General features: G+C 38.7%; 3 protein-coding genes across 3 annotated transcripts in view; 2 read left to right on the forward strand and 1 right to left on the reverse strand.

Annotated features, from left to right (window-relative positions):
* LOC138005930 (uncharacterized) overlaps positions 1–4,546 on the forward strand; it is a 26,393-nt gene extending 21,847 nt beyond the window's left edge. Inside the window, exons 3-7 of the mRNA XM_068852102.1 lie at positions 279–370; positions 1,847–1,915; positions 2,061–2,159; positions 2,272–2,476; positions 3,524–4,546. Coding sequence (XP_068708203.1) covers positions 279–370; positions 1,847–1,915; positions 2,061–2,159; positions 2,272–2,476; positions 3,524–3,960 — 902 coding nt within the window. The 3' untranslated portion in view covers positions 3,961–4,546. The remainder of the gene's footprint in view (positions 1–278; positions 371–1,846; positions 1,916–2,060; positions 2,160–2,271; positions 2,477–3,523) is intronic.
* A 2,613-nt stretch (positions 4,547–7,159) lies between these two features.
* Positions 7,160–12,120, reverse strand: LOC138008211 (uncharacterized). The gene is made up of 3 exons (XM_068855465.1): positions 11,980–12,120; positions 10,977–11,382; positions 7,160–9,149 (listed from the first exon to the last, which is right to left on the reverse strand). Exons 1-3 carry the CDS (start codon positions 12,118–12,120, stop codon positions 8,878–8,880), a joined length of 819 nt encoding a protein of 272 aa, XP_068711566.1. The 3' UTR covers positions 7,160–8,877.
* Positions 12,121–12,402: 282 nt separating this feature from the next.
* Positions 12,403–18,139, forward strand: LOC138008213 (uncharacterized). Its single transcript, XM_068855467.1, has 5 exons — positions 12,403–12,535; positions 12,811–12,882; positions 13,095–13,199; positions 14,336–14,398; positions 15,507–18,139. Exons 1-5 carry the CDS (start codon positions 12,403–12,405, stop codon positions 15,590–15,592), a joined length of 459 nt encoding a protein of 152 aa, XP_068711568.1. The 3' UTR covers positions 15,593–18,139.
* Positions 18,140–27,500: the final 9,361 nt, after the last annotated feature.

Consider the following 27,500-nt stretch of genomic DNA (forward strand, 5'->3'; position numbering starts at 1 on the left):
AATCAAGAGAATGACGAAGACAGAATTACTTGGATTGAACACTCTTGGCCTCCACAAACATTTGCAATGTGTCTGCTAAGTTCGTCTGGTGTTAAGATGCACGCAAGACACATTACCCACAGGACGAAGTGCTCACTTTATCTCTCAGAGAGATAGTTTGTATCTGACGAACTAAGTAGACTCAGCCCGAGTTTTTCCCGGCGATCTTTATTTATGTTCTACCACTGACAAAAAAAAAAACGCCTGGCCGATTGTTCTTAACATTTCCGTTTGTCTAGGTGATCGTCGCGAATCAGCGTTGAAAAAGGAAGCTTGCTACTCGAATCTCAACCAACCGGTAGAACGATGGTTGACTGAAGCAGAATTTTTGGTGAGACAACTTTAAAAAGATCGTGAATAATGAACTTGAATTTATGCTTCATGGAACTGGAGCGAGGCTGAATTAATATGCAGCACGGGAGTTTCGGGCTTTCAGACTTTTAAACTCGTGTTTTGTGTATATAATAAGCTGCATTTACACTCTAAATTTTTAGTTAAGCCAGGGAGTAAATGACGTCACTTTCCCATAGGGTCCAATCGGTCAGCTTTGAACGTGAGTAATAGCGGACCATGAAATCTAAAACTTACACTCAAAATAAAAAGCCTTTGATAAAATATAAAGCTCAAAATTTTGCGAGATCAGGTGCCAAGCAAATACTCGTTCAAATTCGGAAGAGATAAAAAGGATGTGATTTTCTTTTTCATCATAATGGCACTACTCTAATACTAGAGGTTTAAAAACCTAAAAACCTCTAGTATCAGCAGCCAGTTCAACCCACATATAACAAAGCGGCTGGGAATCTAACCCGAGCGAAATTGGTTGGAGGCGAGTGCTCTCGGCGCCATCCACCTTCCCTCAGGCACGCACCTTACTTACTTGTGACTATTACGCTGCATTTTAATTGCGTCTATTCAATGCCCTCTGTTGTTACGGCGGGCAACGGATGATATGTATTTCATATTCAATTATTCTGACAATATTTCCTGCAGAAATCCTTAAATACGTATTCTAAAGTTTGAGGGAAGTTTCTTAAGTATATGAGTTTAAGTCACAGAGAAAGATTCTTCCTATTAAATCTTTTAAACTACTGTGACATAGCCCTTGAAAATGTGAAAGCGTATGTTTTCCTCCATGCAGTAGAACATGTTATATTTTTCAAGATCGAGTGAGGCCCGTATCACTGCTGTATATGTTGACGGTCAAATCGGGTCTCAGGTTGAATCCGTTTTTACCTGGGTTAAATTGATCCTCGTTTTACCTAGGTTGAATATGCACTCTACCTACTTAACAGCAGCAATCAACCCCCCCAAAAAGGATTGAAAACACCTAAACCCTCCGTCAAGTTCTGTTTTACGCATCTCTCTTAATGTTTCTCATTATGTTATCGGTTAAAGTATTCATACACTTATCCACTCAGTCTCAACATTACAACATGGTAAGGGAGAAATGACCTGTTCTAAGAACTTAACAGTAATCGAACTCGGACCCTCCAGATTAATAGTATATAATTTTGTGTCTTTACCACTACACCATAACGACAAGCATGCTCAACCCAACACAGTTCTTTTCGTTATTTACTATTGTATAATAAAATGAATTAATATCCATGTATAATAATCCTAACCTGACCCTAATTTTAAGTTTCTTCAGTTCATTTGAGTGCGTATTCAACCTAGGTAAAGTAAGGATTACCAGTTACGCTGAAAACGGATTTTACTGGCAACATATATAGAATGAGATTGATGCAGAATCTGAGTTGAACTTTAATTCAGAGTATAATATTTTTCGTTCATTTTGTCACTGCAGAATTATGCAAATAATTTTCGTCAGCATGGATATGACACCATGGAATTTTTGCCTGGAATGACAGAAAAGGTAAACTAATATATCCACACACGTACACGTTCTTTAAAGGTAATAAGGTATATATTAAATAACTAAAAAAAAAAAAACATGTCATTAACTTAATTACTAAATTCTTCGAGATCCTTTGAAAATGTGACCGGCACTTTCTTATCAGGATCTTGAAAGTATTGGCATCAAGGAGAGAGGACATCGCATGAGACTCCTGCGAGAAATCAAGAAAATCCCACGGGTAGATATTGAAGAGGGCATTCCGGTAAGTCATGGATAGGAGCCTCGAAAATTTTTTCTCAAAAGTGGAACTGAACGGATTACACGACTATTAAAATTACATGTAAAATGTCAATTAAGATTTTTGCATCTTGTAGGACAGTGTTGAAGACTGGTTGAAAGAACTTGGTCTGGGTGAATATTGGCCCACTTTTGAAAGGAGAGGATACAAAGAGCCATGCGATTTGGAAGATTTAAAAAACATGGAAAGAGATGGCTTAAAGGAAACGTTTAACAATTGCAAGACAGGCCATTTCAAGAGATTGTCATCTGCGATTCGGAAGCTTCAATATCCTAATCAAGGTAACAAATGGCTTACTAAAAACGCACTATTATACCCTTACATTACACATTGGTCAGTTCTACTCAGTCTTGCACAGTTAACGGCAATAAAAATGTCGAAGTCTAGGCATCTGTTACGATTTTATTTCTTTCTTTGCCTGTAATCAACACCTAGTTTCTGCCCTTTGTTCTCGGTCTCTGTTCCATGTGATATCCTTGTGTTTAGAGTCGTAATTTCCGACCATATGTAAATTCATGTCGCTAACCTCGTATATATATCGAAATCGTTTTCATTGTATCACTCGCTCTTCATCCTAATCGAGCAATTGGTAAGTGTTTTTTCTGTTTCTGTTATAAAGTTGTACTCGTCAGATTCGTTGTAACATTTCACTCACTTTGTTTGTATTTTTTTTTAGATATTTACCAACCTTTTGCGTTAAATACAATTTCTGGTTTTAAGAAGTTGTTTAGTAATCGTTTATCCCTGGTCCTCGCCATTTCAGCATCTTATAGTTAACATTCTTTCGTTCATCTTGTGTCAACTCAAAATTGTTTAAACACGTCCCACGAAACATTACATGGTCAATAGATACAGTTAGGATATTTGGTCAAGTTCTTGCCAGTTGGACGAAAAAACCATTCTACTTGTATTTTCTGAATAATTTCAGGAGCGTAGACAGTCTCTGGGAGAAAGAGGGGACATTTCCCCCACTCTTTTCCCTGGAACAGTCGGATACACAATTGCAATTTCCCGAATTCTCCACTGGATATTTAAAAAATTAAAATAAGTTCCATGTCGTCATTCATTCTGCCGTCTATTTTTTCGCAGTTAAATTGTTTGTTTTGTTTTTCAAGGGGGGTTTACGGATCCTGAATAGAGATAGATAAAATCTTTTGCTTGCCGACAACAGTAATTTGTTGATTTTGAGAAATTTTAACTGTATTTTCCTATGAGAAAAGTGAGTTCAGCCTACCTGTGGATGACTGCGATTTTTCCGAGTATCTTTGACTCGTCGTCTCTGTTACAACGCTTTAGCCTTTGCCATCTCCTGTATTTTTTTATTTTAGGACAGAAGAAAATCCTTCTAACGCGCCGTGAAATCGATCGACTTCCTTTAGGCTACCTGGATGATATCGACCCCAACGAGTGCGCATTTTGGCATGGGTTACGTGAAAGGTGTCTTATTCCTGAGCTCTTTGCTTTTGACCAAACCTCGAGCCTCAAAGAAAAACTCGTGGAGCTTCGAAACAGGTCATTACTGGTGTTCGCAGTCGCAAATGCACTGTGGATGATCACTATACTGACTTTGGTTCAACAAAAGGACCTTAAAGTATTGGGTGTTGATATTATAGGACTTGGTTTCCTTACTATCTATGGGTGTATCTTTGTCATACAATTTCTTGCCCTTTTGTGTCATCGTTTTAAAACCGTAATTCATGTTTTAGCACGTACACCTTGGAAAATAAGTTCAAAAATTGGAACCAATCGTGTTTCTCCAGCTTAAGCCTTCGGGCGTTCGTGCTCAGAAGTGTGAACAGACTTTATCCCAGATAACTCGCTTTGCGGACAAAATATTCTGAGGCTGGTGTGCGGAATATTTTAAACACCTCTCCGACAGGCTCACCCAGGCTTCTATTTTCTTACCAAGTGGCTATTACCATGATAAACTGTGTTACTTTCGAATAAAATTAGGCAGAGCTATTGTTATGGTCTTCTTACCTCATTCCGGCTCAGAGCTCTGTGCCGTTGGAAGTGTAAAGAAATACTTAAGTGTGGACTACCAAAGTCAACAGCATTGTGTAAAAGGCCCAGTTTACACGTTGTAACATTGATACAATTATTCTCGTTGGATTTCTCTTTAAATTGTTGGAAAAATTAAACAGTAGCGAGTATTCCGGTCTAATATACGCAAGTTTAGGCTTACATTCATTCCGCTTTTGCGCTAAGCTTTTCAATTTAACTAAGCTTACATGCCTTAATAAAGTATAGGCGGGACAATATACGAAGGAAAATTCTCTTGTTTTTCATGAAGGCCTTAATCCTTCTATTACTGCAAAACGCACATGTTATAACTGGGTGGAAGAGTCTGTAACGTTAAAAAATAATAAAAGTAGACTTGAGTTCTACGGTTGCAACGAGTTCTTTAAGCATTGAGCAGTGTAGCATTGTCTTGCAACTTGAGTCGCAACGGTTTGCAGCACCAGCCAATGAAAATGTTCCTTTAACCTCACGTGATAATCGAAACGAAACAAATTGCATGAAACGTTTCTTAGTGTAACAACAGTAAAATGACTTGTTTCGTAATGTGAGAACGTTTGTAGAAATGGCGTTGCGAGACAAGTTGTGCGAAAAATTGAAAAGTGTAACAGTGCCTTAATGCATTAGGGACCTTTAAATAGTAGGACGAGGACGACTACGAGTACGAATTTTTGGTACTGAGCACGCACACTTCAAAAGATGTCTGTCTCCAAACCTTATGCACATGTGCAGTACGGAAAACTCGTGCTCGTGGTTGTCCTCGTCCTCCGGTATAAAGTTCCCCAATATCACCAGAGCAAAATGATACCAACACGAAACTAAGAAACCTGGAAGAGGAGAACTTTAAGCTCGGGGCGAGAATTAAAGAAGTGGAAGACCAACATCTCTATCTCGAAGCCTACTCCAGGCGTGAAAATCTGAAGTTCGAAAATATTCCGGAGGACGACGTGAGCAGCGAAGATACGGAGCTGGTGCTACGCTCTTTTCTAGAAAGGGAACTTGGTTTTATGGACGCTGCCTCAGTAGAAATTCAACGAGTCCATCGCTTCGGAAAGAGGAAAGAAGGGAAACCGCGGCCTATTCTAGCAAGATTTTTGAGATTCAAGGATTGTCAAAGTATGCTTGCTTTAGGCCCCAAATTGCGAGAAACCAATTATAAGATGTATCAAGATCTGCCCTTTCAGATTGTGGAGCGACGAAGAGCACAAATGGACACTTTTAAGAAGGCCAGGCGAAACAACATCCTGGCTTCATTTAGCAAGGCACAGCCCGATAAGCTGTTCATCAGAGGGAAATTCTTGCCTGTAGGTAAAGAACTTGATTTGTAAGCTTAATTTGGCTATAGTTTTGACTGTCTTTTGTTTATTTTAAATTAAGCCTGATAGATTCGGCCTTTGCTACATCTAGATTACAGTAATATTGGGCGGCTTAAAAATGGAAAACACGAACAAGGTAACAAATGCAACCGTATTCCTTCAGCAGTCTTCTAATATTATTGGTTTTAAGTGTGTTTATGAGTACATATGTTTGTTTATGTATGTTTTGTTTTTCCAGCTTACACCTTTAAGGTTTATTTCAGTAATGCACTCGAGCGCCTTCGATCAAATTTTCTTTAACAAAATATGCGAGAAAAATGGATCTCAGAATAAGATCGATTAACACGCGGGGACTAGGAGACAGGCTTAAGAGACGAGAAATTTTCAACTGGCTCAAACGCAAAAATATGTCGATGTTTTTTATTCAAGAAGCCCATTGTACGGAAGATAGTATACACGATTGGAGAGCTGAATGGGGTTATCAGGCATTGTTCAGTTGTTGTTCTAGTAACAAAGCAGGTGTCGCCATACTTTTTAACAATAATTTCAGCTTTCAACTCTCAAAATCTTTTATCGATCCCAAGGGACGATTCATAATATGTGACCTGACCACAAATGGAAAACATATAACTTTAGCAAATTTATACGCTCCAAACGAAGATGACCCAAATTTCTTCACCTCTGTTTTTAGTAAGCTGCTCGACTTTAAAGGCGAAGAGATAATTATGGGTGGTGACTTTAACCTAGTCTTGGATGTTGACAAGAACAAAAAAGGTGGTCTTGCTAGAACTCATAAAAAGTCGCGGGAAGTGATAGCCGATTTCTTTGAAAACCTTGATTTAATAGATGCATGGAGAGTTTTAAACCCTGAGATTTCCAGATTTACGTGGCGACAAAAGAAGCCTGAAGTCCACTGCAGGCTCGACTTTTTCCTGGTAAATCAGACAACTTTTTGCAACACTGTCAGTGCGGACATAGTACCAGGATATAAAACGGATCATTCCATGATTACACCACAAATTTCGGTGCATTCTAACAATAGAAGGCGGGGGTTTTGGAAACTGAACACCTCTTTCTTAAATGACACTGAGTATGTTAATCAATTGTAAAACACAGGCCAAGGATGAATATGCACAAGATGATACGGTTAACCCTAACTTACTATGGGAAATGGTTTAATTGAAAGTGAGAGAGGAGTCCTTGAAATATGGAATTTTCAAGAAGAAGAAACTATCGAAAAAGGAGGAGGAAATAGAACAAGCAATTGCAACTCTTGAAAAACGTCTTTCTGAATTTAATAACGATGGTATAATTCACTTGTAAGAGTTGAGAATAGACCAGTGTTTTTTTAAAGAATGGTTCCTCAAAGGAATAACAAAAGTGGAACATTTAATGGATGACTCTGGGAAGTTCCTTTCGCTCACAGCCTTTCAAACTATACATAACCTGACAGTCCGACCTTTAACCTTTCTCGGAATCATTTCTTCAAGATATATGCCCCATAATACAAGAATGTGGACTAAACATGAAAGTTTCTTGTCAAACTTCTTAAAAAGCAAAAAACCAAGTAAACTAGTATACAAGAAACTTGTATCAGGGAAAAGCGAATCACCCAGCCAAAGTAAACAAAAGTGGCAGAAAGATTTTTTTACGACAAAGCAAGATTTCAACTGGAAAGAGGCTTATCAAATGGCTTTTAAATGTACAAAGAGCACTAAACTTGCAACTTTCAATTTCAAATTCCTTCATAGAAGAATATCAACAAACAACTTCTTGAAAAAAATTGGACTCGTTGACAGCGAGAAATGCACTTTCTGTGAAAGAGAAACAGAGAAACTGGCACATTTATTTTGGGCCTGCCCAAAAACTCAAGTTTTTTGGACTAATTTTAAGGTATGGCTACAGTCTTGCCAAGTCATTGCTAAAGAGACACCCTTAATGCCTGATACAGCACTGGGCCTAAAGCCAGATAGCTCTAAGCATAAACTTCAAATTAACTTCTAACGTGTTCCAAACTAAAATGTGTTTTTCCAAAGTTGGTGTTTTTTCGTTAAAAACAGGGGTAATCTGTCGAAGAGTTAACTGGAGTCAGAGGAAAACTATGTATCTTTAAGGACAATTTATTTTTTTAGTCGTAAAACCCTTTTTTTCAACAATTCATTTAAAGGGTTAGTGATATTAAGTAAAATTAAGCGTAAGCGGAGAAGGCATCAAAACTGGGTGCTCATTATTTCCCGAGTTTGTATTTTTATGATAGAAGCTCGAAAATCACTGTGCAAAAATTTTGCGTACTGAATATCTAATGAGTTTGTCTACAAGAAAAGATACATCAATTATTTCACTACGCAAAAATTTTGCGTACTGAATATCTAATGAGTTTGTCTACAAGAAATGATACATCAATTATTTCACTACGCAAAAATTTTGCGTACTGAATATCTAATGAGTTTGTCTACAAGAAAAGATGCATCAATTATTTCACTACGCAAAAATTTTGCGTACTGAATATGTAATGAGTTTGTCTACAAGAAAAGATACATCAATTATTTCACTACGCAAAAATTTTGCGTAGTGAGCAGCTAATGAGTTCTGTCTACTTGCCATGTCGTATGTTCACTACGCAAAAAAAATCTGCGTGTTAAGTATCCGCTGAGTTGGTACATCGACAAAATAGGTAACTTACTACGCAAAAATTTTGCGTAGTGAGTAGCTAATGAGTTCTCTGTACTTGCTACGTCGTATATTCACCGCCCAAAAATTCTGCACGTCGACTATCTACGTAGCAGAAGGTTTCGCCCCCTTGCGAGAGTTTAAGTTCGACCCCTATGCGTGCGTAAACGGATTGCCACCCCACCTACTCCATACATTAAAAAGTAAATGGGAGATCTTTTTTTTTTTCCTGAAGTATAATAAGTAAAGTAATCTTGCCTCATGAACTGCTTTATATAACGAGGACCAAGTTTGACCCAAATTTGCCGTGTAGTAAACCAACTGCATACACAGACCAGAATCTCCCACATTTACTCCTTACTTATGTTTGACTTAAAGGTAGTTCGCAATAAACGTTGTAACTTGCAATAGTCAATTTATTTTGTGTTCTCTTCTAATTGTTCCACAGTCTATTTCAGCTAGTATAAACGTCTCTTACGCTCACAACTCTTTACAAACCGTAAATCGATATTGCTCAATATTTGATCAGAGTTTGCTCCTATTGATTGGCGGCTTTGAATAAAGAAGGCGAGACTGTTAGCACGAAATTAGAGAGCTGTTGATTACAATTAATAAGTTCACTAACAGAAGTCAGGCTGCAGTAAATCCTTGCCGTACGCCCCCTAAAATATATACTTTCAGGGTGCTCTTTGTTCAGTTTTTTTGTCGCCAACATCAAAATGAGTTCCACCCAAAACTTCATATTTGTAGGCGTCTTTTTTGTCGATGTCAAAATCATCTTTATGGGCAATATCCTGCGCCACCACGAAGAGGCAACCATGGGAGCCACTTGGCTCTCTTCGTAACTGATGGGTCAAGCTGTCAACAAACTGGCTATTGACCCTTCTGAACTGCCTTGAAGGGCGCACAGGCAAGCAGAGCTGTGTTATTGGTATAAGAATGGATGTTGCTGCAAACAATAGGACATAAAATAACAATGTTATTACTGCTCCTACGAAAATTCATATAAATGAAAGTAAAAGGTTAACAGAAATCAGGGGCACACCATTCCGCTTTTGAGGGGGGCGGTGGGCTGGAAACCCCCACCTCCCCCCACACACACACACCCTCTTCCTTAACCTTTCCCTCAGCAATAGTAAATGAGCGGCCTAAAGCTAAGAAGGTCAGAGCGTAGCTCCTTAGTAAACCTATCCACTTATTAGTTTCCTGGGAGACATTTTACCTAGGCATAATTGCTTTTTGTAAACAGGGACGCACTAATTAGTATAGAGGAAGGCTAAGAAAAGACTGGACTTCAAGCCGATTTTAGCACATTAAGCCGGTTAAGTTCTGACTTGGCAAATTTAATTTGCTGTTGTGTAAAGAAGAACAAGTGTACTTGTCAAGGAAAAAATTGACACATTGCAGAATTTGCTCGTCTGTACGGGTCTACAAGGAAAACTTATCGAGAAATTTGCGGGCGCACAGCGGTCTTGTTATTGCATGAGCCATGATCAAAAGAAAAAAATGGCGCCCTGTTTTTTGTTTTTTTTGTAGTCAGCTGTGTAATTGTATTGCTGGCTACTGTGAAAACTTGTCAAAGAAAATTTGTTAATTTGCTCACACCAGCAAACAGGACTTGTAAAGGCAGTACTCGTCAAAGAAAACTTGTCCTTTATACACATGAGCATATGAAGATTATCAATGACACTTGTCAAGGAAAAATTGATCGTACATGTAACCGGCTGTGTTCTTCCACCAAGAAAGAACGGAAGTATTTTCGGCAGCTTTGATCGAAATGCGATCACGAGGCTTCAAACCTTCGATCACGTGAAGCATACAATTGAAATATGGTTAAATTTTGAAACTTTGGACTTCTAGCTAGGAGGGAAGGAAGGTCGAGCTTGATTCAAGCCTGAGTGTAATCTGCGTGTAATCTAGACCTCTAGAGCGTCATCTTATACTCCTGTTACAATTAATTATATTTACTCAACAAACACATATTCCGAAGACATTTTATAGTTATTTAGGAAATACCGTCGCCTAATTGAGAGCGTTTCATATCTTTCAAACCACCACACAGAATCGTAAGTTAAAGAAATTAGACGTTTCCTTCCTCCCAAGTCTCACGAACGTACAACGTGTCACAATTGACCTATTCATAAAAATGGACGGTTGCAAAATCTTTTCATTTATAGAAATTTAAAACTACTCTGTCACAATATAGTAAACCTCTGGTGAAAAAAATTTTAAGAACGTATTGCAACAATCCTCAGGCTGACAGTCGATTAACAAAGTTTTTATTTTGCCCATTTGTACTTTAAATGAAAGCATAAAAAAAAGGTAAATAAATTTCAATTAAACCAAATATTTAAGGGCATATTTTGGATAACATAACAACGCATCATACACATCCGCTCACTTTGTAATAATGAGCAGGTATTATTAAAATCGTTCCAAAGTAACTTCAACACCATCAAAGTTATCAGGTGAAACAACTTCTGATGTAGATTTAAGAACATCTTTAGAACGTTTTCAGCCTCACATCGCAGAAATAGTTAAGAACGTTCAGCCTTAGCTCCAAATTTAGACGTTCTTATAAATAAAAGAAAGAGTGCAATGACTATATACTACTGCCGTGACATGACATGCCAAAACCAGAGAATCAAGAGTTGCAATATGTAATGGCAATGCAAACTTTAAAATGTATGGAAATACTTAGTTCGTCCATAAATTCGGACCAGGATCAAGCGGCTGCTCAAACAAGATTACCTGCTTGCAAAAAAATTCTACTCACTTGATATAAGACACTCATCGCATGATTTATGCATGTCGTCCGGCGAAAGGGAGTTTGTTGCAAAGGAGGGGGGAGCGGAAGGTCGTTTTCTTTTCTTCGGATTTGTGTCTTTTCCGTACGATTGTGTATTTTCCGTGGGCACATGACTCGACGCAGTCTGATTTGACCCAGAATCTTCCACAATGGAATCTTCCGATTCGACGCTTTCTTCTGGCCGCCTTTGAACGGAATCAGGACCTGCACCCCGGTGTTTTTCTAATTCATCCAGGATCTTTTGGATTTCATTTGCCAGCTCAGTAGGCTGCTTTCCACAGCAGTTAGCAAAGCCACCATCACTTTGGGACTTATTAAAGCCTTTTGGCGACAGCATGCATTCTTGCGTTTTTTCATCCAACATAAATTTACACTAAATGGCGAAAAAAAAATAAGGCGTAAGTGAAACAGTTCAACTTCAATTCGCCCCTCACTGAAACTGAGTTGAATTTGTGTTCGTACCCTGTGAATTTGTTAAGAGACCATCCAGACCGTACTTTGGTATGCTTTGGAAGCAGAACTGCATTTTGTTGAACTAGATGAGTCATTATTCAGTATAACCTGAGGGAAGGAGTCGACGCCTTTTGAACTTAAAATGTTGACTTTAGTCTGGCAACATATAAAGCAATTTATCTTATCTAACCGGCTCAGAACATGAATGAATTTGAGGTCCCCTTTGGTGAAAAAATGTATATATATATTTCAGTTGATGTAACTTTTTGTTCCGTGACGAGCTTTATGTGAAAACCCATGTTTTGTCTTAAAAAAAAATAAAACACACGTTACGAGATCAGAATTACTATAGAAAAACTCCATGTAAAGGAATTACGTAGTCATAAATAAGGTTAAATACTGTAAGACTACATGCATTTTTTGACAATAGAAGGTTATTACAATAAGCTACACCAAGCTACTCTAAAAATCCGAGGGTAAATAAAGATATATGATGATGATATGATATGAAGCTCACCTTCATTAATATCTTTTGGGTCTGGGAGTGATATGCGGAATTTATGAGACGAGATAACCATAATCCGAACCGTCCCTTTTTCTCAGTAGCACAGAATTTTTGTAGACTTTCGCCCGTCCATTGATTTTTTTTATACTCCATATTGATGATGTCGACGGCATATTGTAAATTAGGATTCTGACCAGATAGTAAAAGGCTTTCTGAGTAGAAGTGGAGTGACTTAGATACACGCAACCCGGGCACGCAATCGAAACTGAACAGGGTTCGATTAGGTTACAATTTTTAAACTTTATAACGAATCCGATTGGACAATAGGCAAGAACTGTGGCTCTTTTTACGAAACCACGAAATTTCCGTTTACAGTTTGTGTCAATCATTTGATAAGGTGGATTTCAAACTAGCACGTTCCCATCTTTACGTAAAATGAGTGCATCCACAGCTTTTGACGAATGTTCGTTTTTGGCTGCTTTAAAAGAACGCAGAGAGGATGAATTCCTTCAAAGTACACCAATTAAGCGTCACCGAGCTGAGATCAGGGAAGATGAATCAAAAAAGGGTGAGTACTAGTATCGTATAGGAAGCGAACGTTCAATGACAGAGGGTTTTAGTGAAACAAATTTAAACCTTTTTAATTCAACTTTTCTGTCCAATCAAGACATACAAGCATTCCGCTCATCATGTGACTGCGCTTGGGACAGTGATCTTTATGCGTAAAGAAAATTGTAGGCATTTAGCTTTATTTCATTTCTTTTCTTATGTCTTAATCCAGGCAGTTAAGTGTTATCACGCTATCTCTACATGGCGTTATTGTTCCCTCTCTTTTATTTGAAGATGAAGAAGTCGAGGTTTTCGATTCGACGTTTGGCAGAATAGGCAGCATTCCAGTGCTGAACTTCAGCGGTGGTGAGTCGGTGGTTTCTTCATAGTTAAGAAATTCTATATTTCAACTCTATTTAGAATACAATCATTGTAGATTACATAGCCGCAAGAACACTGAGTGCATTACTGTTTCGTTTCGTTTCATTTCCTTTTTTTTGTGCCCGAGTCCAAGGGGTTGCCACGCAATCATACTCATTGCTTTAATGAAGGCTTTCTCTCTTTTCGTTCCTAAATAGAATGTGAAGGAGAAGAAATCGAGGTATTCGATACAACGTACGGAAGCATCAGCAGCACAAAGGACAACGAACACGTGGATACTCCAGTGATGAAGATAGGCGTTAGTAAGTCGGTTATGTCTTAAGATTTAGTTAGATTTATATTTTAAATACCGTAATATTTTAGGCGTAAGAAAAGTGAACTCATTTCGTTCAATTTATTTTCATTTTTGTGTGTGTCTAAATCCAGCTAAATCCAAGCAACCGGTTATCACGCAATCATAACCATTACCTTTATAGTAAAGGTTCTCTCTCTTTTCTTTTCTAACTAATTTGTGAAGAAGGACAAAGAGCACAAAATGCCCAATAAGAAAATTGATTTTAGAATGACAAGGTTATTCTGACCCAGTAATTTTTAATCTAACTGGTAGCCAAGATTTCTTTATATATAAGAACCAGTCAAATTTATCAGGCTGAGTTGGTTCTTAATATGTTTGGGGTGTTCTTTTTATCATATTTCAGGCTGGAGGTTCTTAATCCACTCGTTCTTTTAGGCGGGGTTTTACTGTAGCTAAAATGGTCGTGGGCCGCTGCCATAGCTTGTTTGAAAATTGAACATTTTGACACTTCACATAGATTTTAGCATTCACGAGTGTAAATTCACGTAATTGATTGCATGGCTAGGCTAGGGAGAGTTAAGTTTTTCTCTAGAGTCAGGGATCGAGGGCGAGGGCAAAATGTTATAGGCAAAAATGTTATTAATAAGCGAAACTGTGAATTGAAGGCTTCAAAACTATGTGCGAGCACAGACCAAAAAAAGGAAGACGTACCATAAAGGGCTTTCACTACATTCTTTCGAACATATCTGCTGATGGTATCAAAAGAAAAACATGCCCATACAACTTGGCGTTTGAGTGGATTTTTCACAGCACATGTACAATGAAGCAGAGGCGACAGTAGGTCAATAAGGAGGTCACTTAAGCTCAAATAATTCACATTTTTACTTCAATTTTCTTCAAGAACCCTCGACCCTCAAGTAAAACCCAACTATAGGATGAGTGGTTTTTGAAGAGGAAAATAATTTGTAATTATCGCCATGAACTCAGCAGCTGTTCTTTTCCGGTCATGACAGGCGTCGTGTTAATATTTCCCCGTCAAATCACGAAAGCAAGTTATAAGTAGTAAAACAAATCTTTAAGCAGAACACTGGTTTGACATGCTGAATTTAATATAAAAATATAGTGCTTTCTAAATTTCCTCAGAGTCCTCCGACAAGACTGGTGTGAGTGAGCCACCTACGTCCACCACCTCAAGTTCTTTGAAAGGTATGATGATCATTTCCTTTTGTGCAAACCTTTGATTGCAACGGGGAACAGATGTATTCCGGTTTTCGTAAATATGATACTTTGTTAAACATCTGTATTAGTTATCGTTCAGAAAAAGGCAAGAAACGAGAACAAATATTCCACGATATTTGTACAGTCAGTTATTTGTACATTATATAAACCGCGTTCTTTGTGTGTGTGTGTCAGTAATTCAATTGACCAATTAGGGAAAATGAGCAAAAGGGACTTAACTATTTAAGGAACAAAGGGACATGAACGTTCTTTTCCCCGGAAACCTCTTTGAAAACAAAATCTAGTCAGAATGGAAAAACAAAACCTAATCATGAAGAGGAATTGAAATAAATGTATTTTCCTGATGTAAGTCTGTTTTCGGCAATTTTCACTGGTTTCGTGATCCGCGATTGTGTCTGTGCCGTCATAGTGATCACGAAACCAGAAAAAGTTACACATACCACGGTCTTACTGCCTCTTTCCGGTTTTTGTCCACCACATAATCGTTACTATTTGCTTGCTAAGTTGCAGTGTGATGGAAAAACTTTCGCTGACTGGAAAGAGAGTGTTTATCAACTTAGACCCCTGTAATGAACTATCAAAGAGGATTAAAAAGTTCATTTTTTAATCCGGAGCTCAACTGACGGAATTTTTAGATAAGAAAGTTGAGCTTATCATAGTTGATAAAATAAGGTCTAAAGCTGAAAATTTGTCGCGAATGATTTCTGTTAATACGGGTCTCGCGAATGATAAAGGCATCGTTGGCTGAAAGAAACCACTTTGGTTTATCGTCAGTAGAAGTGATTGCAAGAAAATGGAATATACCTATATATCATTATAGCGAGTTTTTAAATTCTATTGAAGCTTATGAAGATAGTGAAATAGAGCATTTCATAAGCGCTTCCGACGTTAAAAAGTTGAAGACCCCATTCATAAAGGTCAAGGACAGGTCTCGTTGGTACAGGCCTGAGTTTGTGGAAATGAAGACAGTACCAACTGTCAACCTCTGCGACATTCGCTGCATCAAAAAGACTGATCTGTCACCTACCTGTAATTCTTATTCTACTGGTTCATCATTGTATCAATTCCTTTATAGATTTATACTGGAAGGTATCGAGGCCCAAGGGAACGCGAAAATCCAGTGGATTACGTCGATGGATTTTTGGATGGACTTCAAGTTGATGCGTTTGTTGCAGTGTTGTTATCGAACTGGGACAAGGAGCCAGTTATTGGAGTTGTTAAAGACCTTTCAGCAAATGAATTCCGAATTCATTATTGGAAGGGAAAATACAAAGGAAAGTGGACTCCTCAGAACATTCCGCGGTCAAATGATCCTTGGAGTGAAATGCTCCCAAAAGAATGCATAGTCCTTCATTCCTTTGAGCTCACCGATGGAATGAAGCTGCTCCCAACAACTCGGAAACATTTAGCCGAAAAGTATTTAAGTTTAATAGGCCAAGAAAATGCAAGAGACTTTCCATAAATTCACCAGTATTTCAGTGCTTTTTATGTTACAGTATCTTAATCAGAACGTGCTATCGTTCTGATTACTCTGATTTATGCTAAGTACGCCATCCAATTTAGTAGTCACCAAGTCCTGACCGGTAGCAAGTCAGTTCGATCGACGGTCGTTTCGATCGAAGTTCGTTTCGATCGAAACCAAAAGTCAGTTCGATCGAAGACAAGAGTCAGTTCGATCGAAGAGTAAATGTTTATAAAAACTACAGTTTTGCAAGCGTATAGATAATAATAAAAGTTCTTGTGTTGTGTAATGATTGCACGACGCGGAAACGCGGTTTTCAATTGATTTCCTTTGTTGTCGGCGTTTCTTTCTCGGCGTTCCTGATCGGCAATGCTCAAGTAGCTATTTGCTATAACGTGCGTACACTGAAACAACCAGCCATGTACAGTTAGGGTGCGATTGCAGAATAGTTGTTCACATGTAAAACTGTTAATACGGCATTGATCAAAACCAGTAAACAGATGCCTTACAAGGTTTACGATGGTATCTAATGTTTTTAAAGTCTCAGAGTTTTCTCAATTCGGGGTCGATTACAAATGTGTTACTAAGTCGTACGATAACCGGATATTGCGTGAACTCGTTTCCATCATGCACATAATTGTTTGCACAATATCTTTCAGCAGGGTCGTTCGTCGATTTGGGTTATTGTATGGTCTGACTAGGACTGTTTAACACCAAGTAAAGTGCAGAATTTTTGCACACTGCTGTTGTGATGGATACAAAAGTTTTGCACTCACGTTGTTTTGTTTAGTTATTCCGTCTCACTTAGGCCAAAGTTATCACTAAGCAGTATGCCTGTGTCTTGTGATATTTTTCGCTTTGCTCTGAATTTTTTAATAGGGTAGGTTGTAACATTTTTTCACCTTCATTGATTTGGTTATTTATATCTTCTCACTTCGGCCAAAGTTGATCACTAGGCAAGCTGCAGAATTCTTGTTTTGGCTCTGAATTTATTAATAGATAAGCCAGGGTGCAAAATTTTTGCACCCTCATTGATTTGGTTAATTCACTTAGCCCAAAGTTGATCACTAAGCAAGTTGCAGAATTCTTTGTTTGGCTCTGAATTTATTAATAGGCCAGGGTGCAAAAATTTTGCACTCTCATTGCTTCGGTTAATTATATCTTCTCGCTTAGGCCAACGTTGTTCTCTAAGCAAGTTGCAGAATTCTTTGTTTGGCTCTGAATTTATTAATAGGCCAGGGTGCAAAAATTTTGCACCCTCATTGATTTGGTTAATTACACCTTCTCACTTAGGCCAACGTTGTTCACTAAGCAAGTTGCAGAATTCTTTGTTTGGCTCTGAATTTATTAATAGGCCAGGGTGCAAAAATTTTGCACCCTCATTGATTTGGTTAATTACACCTTCTCACTTAGGCCAACGTTGTTCACTAAGCGAGTTGCATAATTCTTTGTTTGGCTCTGAATTTATAAATAGACCAGGGTGCAAAAATATTGCTTCGGTTAATTATACCTTCTCAATTAGGCCAAAGTTTGGTTGGGTACATTTTTATCACACGGTTCCGCAATTTTGTGGGATTTTTTTTTAGTTAGTCAAGTCTGCCATGTTATAAACTGCACGTTTAACGCTTAATCGTAGTCTCCGAGCAAAAACTGACATTTTCACCAGCAGAATTTTACTGTAAAATTTTACACAGAGTAAATTGTTGTGTTTTCAACACACAAGTAAGATCTTCATTTTGGATGATTTACAGTTATTTCCTCTAAAAAAAAAAATGATTGCAGTTGAGTTTTACTGCTTACCCACAAATTTTGTCTTTTTTCCGTTCTAAATGGGAATTTTTGACGGAATTTTTAAACTTTGGAAAAACACATTTTAGTTTGGAACACGTTTTCTGTTGCTAAAATGCTAAATATTATATTTGGCTATGTAGACAGAAAAAATGTTGTCCAAAATTAAAAGATTTCTTACTGTATTTCAAGCATATCCATGAAATGGAAAAAAATACAACTACAATTGCTCTAAAAAAGTGGGAGCCCCTGTTGTTGTTTTTTTTAATCTATTGACAGCGTGTCCCTAGTGCCCTGAAAAAAGAAAATGAAAATGAACGTAAAAGAAACAAGGCGCATATACATCATAAACCACGCCTACTTTGTTTAAGTCTTTTCAAATTTAGAACCTAAATTATTGACAGGAGTAAGCTGGCCTGTTCTAGTTTTTTTTTTTTTTTTTTCAGAATTGTAAGCAGTTCAAGCGAATTAACACTAATTATGTTGTATTGTAGGTGTAAGTATTAGTATTGCTAGCGATGTAAGTATGGTATGGTATTAAATAAAAATTGAAAAAAAAAAAATTATCACCAGAGCAGGTCGCTAATCTTATAAGGAGAGTTGCTAAACGATCTTGTCCCTTTAATCCAATGCACACCTCGGTGGTTTTTGAGGTCATAGATGTACTGCTGCCGGTGATCAAGAACATATGATCAACTTGACATTTGAATCTTGAGAATTTGCATCTGCCTGAAAGGAGGCATTGCTGCGACCATTGCTGAAAAAGTGCGGACTCGACATTGCGCTTAAGAACGTTCGCCCAGTCAGTAACCTCCTTACGTCCCCAAACTATCGGAGAAGGCGGCAGCTATCTAGCTCACCGATTATATATGTCTTGCATATGACCGCTCCTGTCCGCATAGAAACAATACAATGGCGCTCATTCGCCACTGCTGAGAGTGAAAAACGACATTCTCTTAAATATTGGGGCGCAAAAGGTCACCCTCTTAGTGCTTCTTGGTCTTAGCGCTGTTTTTTATATCGTTCGGCATAAATGGAATGGCGCAGTGGTGAGGGGACTCGTCTCCCAGCAGTGTGGCCAAGGTTCGATTCCCAGATCCGGCGTCATATGCGGGTTGAGTTTATCTTCTCCGGGCGGTTTTTGTCCGGGTACCCCGGTTTTCCCATCTCAGCAAAAGCCAATACGTTTTGATATGTTTAATTTGATTTGCTTTCCTTTGTGCACGACCCCACAAGTTATTGAGCTTTAAACATTATCGTGTGAAAATAAAGTTTCTGTTATATTATTATTATTATGATTATGATTATTATTATTATTATTATTATTATTATTATTATTATTATTATTATTATTATTATTAATTTTACTTACCAGGCAACAGCTTGAGAAAGATAATTTTAGTTGCATCAAAGTATTAGGTCACACAGTCATAGAAGCTAAACCTGAACTTAGAAATCTTGGGTCACGGTTTGACTCTCATCTTGCCTCGGCATTTTACCACCTGCATAATATCAGTCGCAATCGGAAGTTTTTTCAAAAGTCCCGATGCTGCTAAAGCTCTCGTCAGTAATAGTGTATTATATGGTTTGCTGGCCTCACATTTTAATAAAGTGCAGCACGTTTTAAGTGCTGCCGCGATGCCAATATGTCGCGCACCACGCCACTGTCACACCATACCTCTGTTGCCCAAGTTACATCAGATTAATTTAAGGTTTAACTTTCCGCGTTTATCAAGGCCATCTTCGGAATTGCGCCAGTCTACATCGAAGAGTTAATTACACTAAAAGTTGAAGATAATCTTTGTTTGGAAAATATTCCTCGATAAACTGGCTACTTTCCATTTCCAATCGTCACCCTATTTTTAGTTTTCACTGCCTATGCAGAGCGATATCAAACGATCAACGCATTAAAGAATTTTCTCCCCCATTGTTGTAAATTATACCAGCCATGAAAAATTTGTTCTCTGCTTTTCTTTCCAATTTGGCTTAGTACCCAGACACCTGCTTGTCAAAATTCGTACCCATGCCTCAGTTCTATGACCACTTACCATAAATCCATTGAAAAGGGGAATCCGAGGCAAAATTGATGGCAAATTGCAACAAACACTAAAAGGATAAAGAAAATATATGGCAGGTTCTTCCGCCGAGGAAATCTTTGTAAGAACTTTTGATTAATAATCAACAAGCTTATGAGAATGGAATGAGCGAGTAAAACAATCTCCTTTCCGGGAATTTTTTGCCGAGGTTGTGTGTAAAACTAGAATGGTGACTAAAATGATCACGTAAAATGTCAACTTTTCCTAAGTTAGGAAAATCAAAAAGGATCGCTCGTAGAATAGGCCTTAGGGTAGTCCGGACGCGTGCGAAAGGTCACAATAACTGCCGTTGAAATAAAGGGCATGGAAACGTCTTTCATCATCCGCCATGTTGAACATTGTAAGTCACGTTGACTTTGCGTGGTCTCGGTCGATACAAAAAAGGGGGCCGGGTGGCATAAGCAATAGGACACTAAGGCTATAAAGCCATTCCATCTTTAACATGCTGAAAGATGCTTTGTGAGTAGAATTAAAGAGGTCATATTTGTTCTTAGATATGTCTGATCGTTGTGTTACTCGTTTTAGCAAATTTAAAGCTCAGGGGCCAGTTGCTCGCAACCAAAACCAATAGGTTTCTACGGTATTTAACAATGGTTAGCGCTAACCGCGATTCGAACAACCCGGGCCAGGACGCAGAAACAGTGAAAAATTACTGTTTGGTTGAGTAATAAGCCTCTTGTTGAAGTAAATATATGAATACCAACATTACAATTTTGGAGCAACATTTAGTTCTTTTGAGCAACTTTCCCGGATAATTTTAGAGCAACTTTCTCAAAATATGGAGTATCTTGTGGACAGCCCTACCCCAAGACATTGACACGCCCCTCCCTCTTTGCATACACAAGAATGATACAACAAAGAAAGCATCTGTCATTCCTCAGGTGATAGAAAGCTAATTCTTTGTCATTCTTGCTTTTTTTTTTCTTATAGGCAGTCTTTTTGTTATCTCGTGACCTTGGAAGAGACAACATCCTGACATAACTTACATTCCATTCGGTTCTACGTCATGCAACCACAAAAATATACGAAAACGTTATTTTTGTTGTTGCATGAATTAACATGAACGTTTGCCTTGATAATGACGATAGCATCGATGAAACGTAGGGAAGTTGTAAATTAAGATTACAACTAAATAAGGAAAGATATGTTCCCTTAAAAAAGGAAAACTATTTTACAGTCTCTGACGTCTTATTATATGCCACGCAAGAGACCAAGAAAAAAGAGATTCAAATAATGGTGTGTTTCACTGTCACGCACCCAAAGAAATATATTCGAAACCGTTCAATGAAAAGAGCCAAGAACTTGGAATGTTTTAGGAGACAAATTCATAAACCACCTTGCCACTGAATTCTCAGGTCTGTGCCGTACATCGTTTCTGAGCCGTATTTGTCGAGGCGTTTCACTCAACGAGTCATGTATGGAGACACCATGTTGCCATGGATCAAAGTGGTCCACCAATATAGCACAAACATCTGGATGAAAGCGCTTACTTTTCCCTCATGAGATATGATTAAAATTATAACCCACCTATTAATTTTCGGGCGATTTATTAGCTAAGTTACGTCACGTGGTGCAAACTGACTGGTCTGTTATCACGCAATAATACGCGTTTGTGTGGATATTAATTGCATGTCCTTAGAGATGTTGTGGGGAGAGGAAAGGAAATGTTCTGCGACTGTAGCAGGTTTGGATTTGGTGTTAGCGTTATCTAAAATGCGACGGTGTTCATTGAAACTGTCTTTTAAATGTCGTTTAGTTTCTCCTATGTACTGTGGAGGGCATCTGTTACACTGAATCATGTAGATAAGGTTTTTGGTTTCGCAAGTTATGTGGGAATTAATGGAGCGTGTTTTGGCAGTAGAGAAGGATGTGTAGTTGGTTAGTCCATGGAAAATGTAAGGACAGGTAGCGCAGTTTTTGCCACAGCGAAAAGAACCGGAAGGAAGTGCGGAATTAGAATGAGTTGCCTTAGCTGCAACCAGCAGATCTCGAAGTTTAGGGGAGCGCCTGAAAGCCACAACAGGTAGATGTAGGAAAGCATTTTTGCAGCGGTCACAGGAAAAAAAGTAGATTGTAGTGTTTATTATTATTATTATTATTACGTTGAAGATGGCTGGAAATGATGGATTATAGGTCGTTATGCAAGGTATGCGTTCGGGTTTGTTTATCTTTTTAGGTTGCAGGGTATGTATGCGGGGAATGCCACAGCTCGTTGTATTTGCTTAGTTACAAAGTCGCATTTGTAACCTCGTTTCAGATGGTATGTCGTTAGTTCAGTGGTACGAATCTTGAAGGTCTCGTCGGTAGAACAAATTCGTCGTAAGCAGAGTGCGAGGCAGAAAGGAATGGCTTTTTTTGCGTGTAGAGGATGACAAGAGAAATAAAATAAATGTTGGTGTTTGTCCGTAGGTTTCGTGTATAGGTCTGTATTTCTGTTTCCGTCACTAGTTATATAATTAGTGAGACGTTAATGCCGTCAAGGAAAGGAACATTGGTGGGAGAGTGTGAGCTAGTGAATTTTATGGTAGGGTGAATGCTGTTGAGATAATTGATTTTAAGGTTCTCCGGACTTTCAGTCCACGGATCATAAAAATTTCATCGATGTATCTCAACCAAGTATGGGAGTGAAATGGGGCGTTTCTTAGAGCCTTATTTTCGAAAAGCCTAAGGAAGGGGTTAGCAAAATAGGGGGCCATTTTAGTGCCCATAGCTGTGCCGTGGATTTGAAGGTCCTGGCTGTCATTAAAAGTGAAGTTATTCATGGTGAGAATCATGCGGATGAGGTCGCAAATAGTGCCAGTAGGAATGGTGTTGAGGATCAGTGCGTAAAAAAATGATCACAAGCGTTAATACCTTAATTATGTAAAATATATCTAAATAATAATGAGACGTCAAGTGTTACTAATCATGAATTAGACGGTTATTTGCCAATGGTAAGGAGTTTATTGAGAAAATCATTAGTGTCTTTAACATAAGATGGTATAGTTTGTGGACAAGAGGTTGAAGATGGTGGTCAATAAAATGGGATATGCGTTCAGTGGGATGACTATTGGATGAAACAATGGGGCGTCCTGGGTTACCGGGCTTGTGTACTTTGGAAAGGATGTATAAACGTACTGGTTTTACGTTAGGTTGTATGAGGTATTGTTTTGTCTTCTCGTCAATGAGGTTGTCAGTGTAAATTCTATTTAGGTATACCGTTACTCGTTTTTGTATGTCAACAGTGATGTCTTCATTAAAGCGTCGGTAGAATTTAGAGTTGTTAAGTTGTCTGTTGCATTCGTCAATGTACCAGGTTTTAACTATAATAACTGTACCGGAACCCTTGTCTGCTGGTTTTATTACAATGTCAATGTCTTGTCAATTGCCTGTCGTTCTGAGGTGGTAAGACTGTCACAAATAGGTTTAGGTTTACACGTAGTGATGTCAAGTTTAACAGCGTCTAAAATGTATGTAGGGCCTGTTCTCTGTTAGCAGGAGGGTTCCAAGTACTTTTATTATGGAAAGGGCTGTCTCGTTTGTTTACGTTATAGTCCAGTCAAATTAGGGTCAGACCCTCAACAAATTGCAACAAAAGGTTTTTCAACGGATTATGGCTCATTCGGATGTCCTTAACAACATATCAAAAGTCCCAAAGAATCGGAGTTCGGGAAGGCCCCGAAAAACGGAAAAGAAAATTCCCATACAAAGCTTATATGAAAAACCACAGGGTACCCAATTTATATAACGGCTACTATTTTATTGTCTCAATACAATAACAATTTTGGGCCGGGTAAGCCGCCGGATTGTTGTTTAAGTTAAAATCGTGCTATTCGTACAACTGGATAGGAATTGTCACATTGTTTACGCTCTATTTATCAATTTATACCAGATCATAATCCAGCTACATTGCATGGTGCGACTAGAAAGCCTTTTCCTCTAAAGTCGATCCCGCAATCAATCTTCAGTTTCTAAACAGTTATAGAGGTCACAATATCTGTTAATCTAAACATTCTGCTTTGTTGGTCAATGGAACGTTTGACATTGGTCCCATGGGCTCCTAACAAAAGTCTATAATTTCAAATCTTATACAGACCGATGACTGCCACCCGATAACAAAGCGGGTGAGGGGTATCTTACTTTGTACTCCGCTTTAACCGCATTTCAGAGCTAATTTGTTCAACTGAACCAGAGTCGGAATCAGAATCTTCATCGTCAGGGATTTGCTCGGGTGCGTTGGTACAAGCAGACCCTTTGCACTGACCACAAGCAGGATTACACGGTAGATCATTTTTGCGACAGGAGCAACGGCGGGTGCTGCAGTCTTGTGAACAATTACATCTCATTATCTGGAGAAGAGACTGTGGTGCGGGTGCGAGATCTGTCATGATTGGTCTCAGTTGTTCCGCTGCTGACCTCCATCCCCATTCTGCGTAATTTATGCCCTCTGTGCTATCTTTCCATTCTCTTATTTGAAGGTAGACTCGCAGACTGTGGTACTTCACCTCTGAAGAAGTAGGTGGTAAACTCTGAGGCTGTACTGACTTGGATTTACAAGCTAGCTTTTCCAAGTAGCGCTGGTACCACAGCTGGTCAAGTGTCTGTCCCGGCTTTCCTCCATATAAGGACACTAGGGCATTTTCACCTGCAGTTTTCACTTCATCTACAGTCGATGCCAGGTTGTCGAATACGGCAGTGCTTGCTGACGGAAGTGCTCTGAGTTCACAAACTTCTTCAGTGACGCGCCCTTTGCTATTCCGTATATGCTGGATGTGGTGTCGCATCCAAGTAGGGCGTGGATAAAAAAAAGATGCCGGCATACGTCTTCTCCGAGGTCTTTTTTGATTTCATTAATGTACCAGACTAGTCTTTTTTTGGAACTTGCCTTGGGTTCTGGTCTCATGTAAAGGCGATGTGCGTCCATCCGCACGTAGTGAGCCAGAAGTATTAGGAGGTCAGTGTCATCCCCTACCAGAATTGTATCTTCCGTGTTGGCTGATTCAACTGCGGTCTTAACAATGAGAACGTCCGCGTCTCCATCTGCGTTGAGGGTCTCAAAGCCTTGTTTCTGCAAGAAGGAGGCCAACTGAATAACAAATGCTTGCTTATTTTTATTATTTGCAAGAAAAATGTCCTTTTACATGGGTATCTTCATATCATCTGTGAAGGATATTGAACAAATTGGCCGTTAAACTCCGGTATGTCCGTCCCCTCATAAACCGCCGCGCTTTGATTAAATTGTTCTACTTGATTGTATGAAGCGCAATACCCAAGAGAATTGAGGGTGTCAATCAGAAACCGGGACGAAAAGTGATAATGTAGTTGCACGGCAAGACCCAGTTGTAAAGGCGCTAAAAACATTCTTGGTCGCGCTGCCTGCAAAAGTGTCTGTCCTATCGATGCAAGTTTAACGTTATCATATTCAGCTAAAATACCATGCAAGAATTCTTTGAGGGATACAGGAAGAAATTCAACTTGTTGTTCGGCGTCGGACTCAACTTTAGGGTAAGTTTCACTAGTAGTAGTCTCAACCAGTTTGATTTCACTCTTGATCAGCGCAGCAGCTGTTCGGATTATATTCATCTTTTCTGTTTCGACATCGGGGGCGTCTTTTTCCATCTAGTGAAACTCGTTAAGAATCGCCGCAGCAGTGTTCCTAAATGTTACAACATTGGGTTTTCCATCACTGAATGTGATAACCAATTCCTCTCCAAAATGCTTCTGGAGGCAGGCTTTCATGTAAGTCTGGCTATAAGCTGTGCAGTCGGAATCCCCTGAGTACTCGTTCATCTTAGCTACCAGATCTTGCACTGTGATTTGCTCATCAGAATGTTTCAGCAGATATTCTGTGACCATGTAAAAGGCTTTGTTTTGCTCCTCATTCTGGGGACGACCTCGTTTTCCTTTCTTATTTTCAAGCTGGGGCGTAGCATAAGACGCAGAAACCTGTTTATCTGTACGAAAATTGGAATTGCATATCTTATGATAGACTGTTTCAACGGCACGGAGATCATGTACGTGTAAAATTCTTGCTTTTACTACCTCTGCCCATGTGTCACGCCTTGCGTTGCACTTATTCAAAACGGTTTCTTGAGTCTCTAGAGTCATCACTTTACATACGTCTACAGATTTAACATCTACTTTATCGCCGCAAAAATAACAATCGCTTTAATTTGTAATCGAATGTCTGGTCTGCACTTCTTTTGCGTTGAATAGTTGCAGATTGAGAACCCGCATTTTCGCGGCTTCTGTTATCCTTGGATATATTGGTGGGGTGGCAGTAATCTCGACGACAATTACGGTGTACATGCTGTCCAGGAGCAACACTAATTGAATCATTTCTGAGGCCGCTGGCGCGATTTATAGCTTCACTTCCCTTTGTTCCAATTGTGGAAAATTCGTGCGCTGAGCCTGCAACTCCGCAAATCGCGCAAACTAGAGGCGCTCCATCCATAAGAACACATTGAAGGAGTAAAACTCCAAATACCAGCCTAAGCAATATAGAAATGAAAAGAAAAAAACGTTAAATTATAGTTAAATTGTTATAACAATTTTATCTTTCTCACTATGCTACGAAGCAAGTTTGATTAGCATATTTCAAAATGTATTTGAGCAGCGTCAGCAAAGATCGTGCCAGCACAATAGGCTTTCAAAAAGAAACTCTTCTACTTCGACGCAGTAGTTAGATATGAGCATTGGATTTCTATTAAACTAGAAAGAATGAATTCTGCGATATCTAGGGGGAGATTTCTTTCACACGCCTCGAAGGGCTGATCATGAAACAGAATCTAATTTCACGGCAATTCCTCATATGTAGGTGATCAGCACTGATTGTTTAAAGATTCTCTTAAAATTGAATCAGCTTTAAGCTTACCTTGATATAACTTTAGAAGCTACTAGCATCTATCAACTGAATCAAAAGAATTGTTTTCCAATAGAACAGGAGGAATGTACGCTGCATGGCCTTACGGCAAAATCCAATCCAGACACTGGCGAGACGAACCAACAAGCACTCTTGGGTGGCGGTACACAAATAGACAAATTCACGCACTAATTGAATCTTGATAAACTATGGTTTTGCCCTTCGCTAAATTGTAAATTTTTGAATACTTAAGTGTTACAGTTATTATTTGAATTGACATTAAGTTATATTTGAAAGTAATTCTTAAAGTAAATGAAAACAAAAAGTTTTTTTTCAAAGAATGCAGTATCAATTTTTTTTATCTATGTATATGTATTTGCAGGATTGTGCAAAATTACACGATCGAGAATGAATTGAAATAAACTAATACACCTATTGTTTTAATTGGTATCTAGTCTTTCATTTCTGATGATTTGGGGTTGATATTCCCACAAAAAGTAATAAATTCTGGCGACTTAGTCAAAAACCTTACTGTAGCCTCGTTTCCATGTTGGAAATTTTGGGTTGTCAATGGGTCGAAATTAATTGCAATTTTAGGCACTTTCCCGGACTTCGATTCTCTGGGACTTTTAGTATGTTATAGAGGGATAATTTCTCTTTAGTTATCCGTTGAAAAACCTTTTGTTGCAATTAGTTGAGGGTTATCCCATTTTTCGAGCACATTTGACTGGACTATTAGTGGTGTTGTTCTCGTCAAAGAAGTACTCTGTTAGTCGCATGCGTCGAGCAAAGTCGTATATGTCGGCCTAGATTTCAGGCCAGTTGAATGGCAGATGTGTCTAGGAGTAGGACAGAATGTGAGGCCAAGTGCGAGAACCAGGG

Source organism: Montipora foliosa, chromosome 6 (genome assembly GCF_036669935.1).
Source record: "Montipora foliosa isolate CH-2021 chromosome 6, ASM3666993v2, whole genome shotgun sequence".
Classification (NCBI taxonomy): Eukaryota; Metazoa; Cnidaria; class Anthozoa; order Scleractinia; family Acroporidae; genus Montipora; species Montipora foliosa.